We start from the raw sequence: 6,000 nt of genomic DNA, 5'->3' as shown, positions 1-6,000 counted from the left end.
CATAAGACTAGTACAATGAAATAAAAAATTTCCACTACGAGAATCAAATCTGGAGTCCCTAGGAAGTCCTTCATCAGTCAATTAGATATGAACAATTAAGTTGAAATCTCCATGCCAATGAGAGAGTTTATTAATTTCCTAATCCATTCATTATATGATTTTCTGGCAGAATAAACTTATTAGATTCCTAAAATTAGAAATTGGAGAAGCATGTTGACAATAAATTTATTCTTGAGTTAACCAACGTGGATTGATTCAAGTGGTTTAACGCTTGTTCCCTTTAAGCAAAGCATTCAACTCACGTGAATGAAGGAAATTTATGCTATGAGAATTTTACCCCTTAGTAAGTCTATCAGGCTTGTCAAGGCTCATTGAGCTTTCGGATATTAAGGCGCACACTTAGGAAAAAAATCTTGAGCATTACAAAATTCCCAAATATTGAATTAAGCTGCCAAAATGAGTTGATTCAAGCAGTTCGGCACTTGTTCGTCGATCTCAGGTTCGAGTCATGTGAATGAAAAAAATCTATGCTGGAAGAGCTTTACTCCATTCAGAAGACGACTTGGCTCAAACTAGATTAGTCAGGGTGGACTTCCGAATATTATGATACACACAGAAGAAATATTGAATTAAGCTCATTCACCCTAAAAAAAATATTGAATTAAGCTCTCTACCTATGTATATCAACATGCAATTAAATAAAGTCATTATAGAAAGCAAAGTAACGGAGCATTGGAAAGAACTGCAAGTTGAAGGATGGAGACCTCAAAGTCCCATTTGCAAGCATTACTTGCTTTGTCCTTGCTCTTCATCTCTGCAGCTGATCCAGTCGCATTTTGAATCTTTCGAATCCTTACAGCTGCCCATGGAGGTCTGGATCCACAGCACCGTAAATCACCACCACCACTTCCCAAACCCGACTCGGTTCTGGGGCTGATAACAACCCCCATCAAGTTTCGAATCCTTAGAGCTGCCCCTGGAGGTCCAGATCCCAGCACCATAAATCACAGCAACCCCATGCCAAGCCCGTCTCGGTTGCTGGGGTTGATAACAGCCCCATTAATAAAACACTTATTGCTTCATTTGATTATTGACACATATTGCTTCATAAGTAGATCGATGCATCATGATCTATAGATACTTTCAAGAACATCGAAGCTTCATGACCAACAGCGAGGATTCCAACTTATACAATAATACAGACAATGAATTCTCAATACTCTTCACATGACACGATACTTTGTCCATCGTATTGGACTAAAATGATATAAGTATTATAGTGAACATGATGATTAGAGTACATGTATAACTTTTTCTCTCTCCATTGCTAGTTATCGCCGTGCTTTACATAAAAAATGGGACAACAGAATATGAAGAATCGTTACAGGAGCTAGTCAAGAAGGTTTGATGTTCATGAGGATGCTAGAAAGTAATCTCTAATAGTTCTCTTCACAGAGGAAGGAGGACTCAGTACGGAAGAGGGACTATTCACTGTGGCTTCGGGGGTTTTCTTGGATCCTTCCTCCAAATCAAAGCTAATTAGCACCCTCTTCTTTTGCCCCTCTGGAGTTCCGATGATCGGTTCTGTCATGGTTGGACTTCTAGGAATTGTCTCATCTCGCAATCTGTCCAAGGAAAGCTCCTTTTCAGGACCCTCAGGAAATTCTGATTTCATCCTCCTTGTTCGTATATTTTTGCACTCATCGGGTGGGGTCGCCATTACTCTCCTTCTAATGGCAGACGGGGATGTCGTGGTGGTCGAGCAAAAGTTGCTTTGGATACTCCAAACTCGAACCTGAGAAATACAAATTCCAAACGAATAAGGAACAAAAATGTGAACGCTGGTAAGACTGCAGTTTTGGTTTAAACAAGACAATTTTCCAGGGAAGCCATTTCCAAACTTTGCAGAGATGGTTTACTTGTAGATATATTTCCCGAGAAAAATTGAGTGCGTTGAAGCAAATGCTGCTGAATTAAAGAGATTGTAGTATTTGTTGTATCTATAGTACAATCTGCATCTTCTCTCTTTTTGGGCTTACTGTGAAGTCATCGGAAGAAGTTGCTAGCTTTCCAGCATCTGACTCTGACCTGCAGAAAATTGATGAAGAAAAGTTAGCCACATCTATACATAATCTCGATTCCTACATGAAGTGCGCAAGCAGAGAGGAATAGTACCAAGCTACTGCCGTAACTTCACCATCATGACTGTTTGAACTGACGGGAGCTGTATCGGGTTTGTTCACCTGCAGCGAAAAAATCAGCTATTAGGTATAGAAAACAACGAGCAGGGACAAAAGGGAAATACTTCTTGTTGAGGAAGACGAACCTGCCAAATGTAGGCATTTCCATCACTCGAGCCACTGAGTAATTGATTTGCATCTGGACTGATTGCAGCCTGCAAGTATAAACTCAGTATGAGACTACTTGTCACCTGAGTATCAATTAAAATACTGAGATGGGGCAATGATTGAAGAAATCCCTCACCTTGACATAAAATGACTCTATCTGAGCACCAGAGAATGATTTAACAGGACCCTTTTCCAGTTGAAGCACATTGTACAAGTATATTCTGATGAAAACAAGGAAATTAACATCCAATATATATCTTGACTTAATCTAGGCTTATTTACTGAATATCAAAGAGCAGCTTGTAAGACAGAATGGAATTTTCTCTTACAAAAGAGTCACAAATTCAACAATATGTGATACAGAAACCTGAATAGATTTTCTGAGGTTGATGCAGCTGAGGATACCTGTTATCCATACATGAAGCAGTAAGAAACACTCCATTTGAATCCTGAGACAGGCTAGATACACCATGTAACCTTTGTTCCTGGTAAATTCACCATCTCAGGTTAAGTAATGTGATGAAATGAGAATTACAAAAGAACCAAAACTAATGCATCTCTTTGGTACTAAACCTTTTTAGTTGGTGAATCGTGATTAGGGCATGTCTGTGTGACTTGAGCTTTCAATTTTCTTGTGTCCCAGAACTTGATTATGCTGACACAGAGTTCAAGAATGAGTCCAAATAGTAGAGTCGCTCAAGTTGAGCTTTGATTGGGATTTCCCAGAAGTGAATACATACCTATCCACTGCTCCAGCTGTTGCCACCGAAACTTCATCCTTGAGATAAAGAACTGATGTGATGCTCATGGAAGCGGCCTGTTAAATGTTTGCAAGGCATTATCAACTGACATCGCAAATATTGGATGTACTAGCATTGCAGAACTAACTTTACGATACATACCTTGCCACGCCTGGTCCGCTTGTGTTGATGTGGCAAATGGGCTCCCTTGACAATGGAATTTGAGCTGGATGCAAGGAAATAAAACATTAGCCAGATGAAATGATTAAGTATTACAATTTACAATCTTTGGAGACAACTGCAGTTTATGTATCTATAACATAATCGATCATTGAGCTTACACTATGCAAAGTTCTCCTGCCCTGCTTGTGGAAGCACGATTGCATCTCAGGTCCCAAATGGCAAAGGATCCATCCCGAGCACCAGAAACAACAAGATCTGTTGGAGAAATGAATGGAAAATTATGGGCAATACTAAAACATTGTAAAAACAAAGAGAAGGATTAGATTAGTACTGGAATTGCTTGGATGTGGGCATAGTGATTTCACACTTCCTGTATGGCCCATCAACACTCCAGTACATTTTCTTTTCTGGACATCCCATAGTCTAATCTGTAAAATAAGAGAAAAAATAGTTGCTTTAGCAAATTTTCGAGAACTGCATTATATCTAACAGAAGCTTCTTGCTCCACTTAGTTGTTTCTCATCAATTTCATGGAGTAAGGCTTCTTAATTTATCGCCATCTATCGTCTTAGTCCAGTCAAGTGTAATTCACTAAGATCGAGCTTTTGAAATGAGGCGTGTATTTTAGGATCCTTAAAAGCAAGTGGATGATTGTATGGCCCCTAGCCTACTGTAGAACATGAAATGTACCATGGCATTTTACTTACTGTTTGATCTCCAGAAGCAGTTAGAATGTTCACATCTTCCTACAAAATGATTCAAATGAAGATCAGTTACATTTAAGTAAATAGAAATGTTAATAGCATAAAAAATAGTTCAAATGCTGTATGAGTCCACAGAAACTGAATTGATTTGCACCTTTAGGAAAGACTTGATAACCATTTCCTTTTTTCTTTTTTCTTTTTTTGATATGTTTCAGCATTACCTTTCGTTTAATTTTTATCTGTATGGCTTTGAAGTGAAATTGGCATCTTGACATAAAGATAAAATACGCATCTATCAAGCTACATTTTTACATATATGAAAAATCCAATTACCTTGATCCAACATAAATCAAAAATGGCATTTTGATGAGCAACCCAGTCACCAATTCTAGCTTTATCTGCATCAAGAATAAACAGAGTAATCAAGAAGCTTAACAACAGCATTGAAATTGAAGAGTGCCAAAAGGTATCTAGTGCAAAGATATCAACTGCACCTGCATTTTCTTGGTTTGATGGAGATGATAATAACTTCTTGCTAGTATTGAACAAGCTCACATGCCCATCCTCATCAGATACAGCAAGGACATGGGACAATTCACTTGTCTACACAATAAGCAGTACAATCAATCAATAAAGGCCAGTGAAAGCCCGAAATCCAAGGTCATTCTAGTAAGTTGAACCCAAGAAGGCTCGTAAAAGTTGGAGGAACCAATTTCTACTCCGCAAAACAAGGTTGACCGTGTCAGACAGTATAGCTATCTCAACAAATGAACAGAAACTACCGAAAATTAAGCTCAATCATGTGCAGTCAAATGATAGAGGCATGCCTCGCCAGTAATGAAAGGGCTAATTGTCGGTCTAGCACATGATAGCTAAGCCTAAATGGAGACATTCCAAGCTCAAATTTTGGAAATTGGGGCTGAAGAGAACTCTGAAAATCTTCTGTATGCATCAGAACCTAAATCTAGCTCTGGAAAGTCAATGCCCGCACTATCGTTGCAGATTCAAGCAGTGCAAAACTTGTAGAAATTAGCTGAAGTAGAGTACAATCTGCACCTTGCAAAACGATATGGCCAGTGGCGGCGTCTCATCCCCGAGGTGCTCTATTGCCACAGCTCCATTGTCGGTCAGCTCCGGCGTCCAATCGGCGATGTACGGCCTTTTCCGAACTGAAATAGAAGGGGAAGACGAACCGTCAGATGTAAGAAAGATAGATAGAGAAGGCACACGCTAGGGGGACACAGAGAGAGCGAGAGAGAGATTGATACCTCTGTATCCGTTTAGCTCCCTCGATCTGATGCTCTGGAACATCTTCAATGCCGGAAATGGAGATTGTGGCCGGAGAGAGACAGAAAGGGAGAGAGAGAAGAAGAAGAACAAGAAGAGTACTTCCGAGAGAGAGAGAGAGAGAGATGAAATAGTTTTTATAAGAATTTCAGATTGGCGGGAGAGGCCGCCGGGCATCATCGGCGGGAAAACTTCAAAATACATTTACGCGACGGTGGGCGGCCAATTTTGGCAATCTATTTGCCCTTTTTTTTATCTCTTTTTTCTTTGACTTATATACATTTTCTGAGACATTTTTCCCCTTCAATCTGTTGAAAAAATGGGGGGAACGTATTTCACGGGAAACGATAAAAAGAGATTAAAAAAATGCCATAATTTCTCCAATCAAATAAATCTTTTTTTTAAAAAAAGGTCAAATATATGCTACTTGACAAATAGTTAATTCAGAACTATATATTTAGATAAGTGACCATCAGTTAAATTTGTAACTCGATAAAGCAATAACTTCGAAAAGGCAATCGAATTAATTCTTATTCCTATAAGCTAATAGAGACGAGAGCTTCGAGCTTGAAACTATGAGTCACATTAAGAAAGTAATCGTAATTGCACAACCCTCTTGTATAGATCCTTTTGATTTTCCATATAAGGAAAAATAAACCCTGCTTTTTTTTTTCCTTTGAGTAATGAACCCTGCGTGTTGAAAATTTATATAGCAGCAATGAAGGATTTTTATTTTTA

At 38.8% G+C, this 6,000-nt stretch overlaps 1 protein-coding gene across 1 annotated transcript; it reads right to left on the bottom strand.

Moving 5' to 3' along the window:
• Positions 1-1,292: 1,292 nt before the first annotated feature.
• On the bottom strand, positions 1,293-5,439 carry LOC116213203 (denticleless protein homolog). The gene is made up of 16 exons (XM_031548052.1): positions 5,244-5,439; positions 5,032-5,144; positions 4,470-4,578; positions 4,309-4,373; positions 3,979-4,017; positions 3,603-3,699; positions 3,430-3,526; positions 3,251-3,314; positions 3,089-3,165; positions 2,922-3,003; positions 2,754-2,833; positions 2,485-2,569; positions 2,327-2,395; positions 2,176-2,243; positions 2,040-2,088; positions 1,293-1,795 (listed from the first exon to the last, which is right to left on the bottom strand). The coding sequence occupies exons 1-16, from the start codon at positions 5,437-5,439 to the stop codon at positions 1,412-1,414; spliced, it is 1,674 nt and encodes a 557-aa protein (XP_031403912.1). The 3' UTR covers positions 1,293-1,411.
• Between the last annotated feature and the right edge of the window lie 561 nt (positions 5,440-6,000).

Source organism: Punica granatum, chromosome 7 (assembly GCF_007655135.1).
Source record: "Punica granatum isolate Tunisia-2019 chromosome 7, ASM765513v2, whole genome shotgun sequence".
Classification (NCBI taxonomy): Eukaryota; Viridiplantae; Streptophyta; class Magnoliopsida; order Myrtales; family Lythraceae; genus Punica; species Punica granatum.
This window is presented reverse-complemented; position numbering and strand designations above follow the sequence as displayed.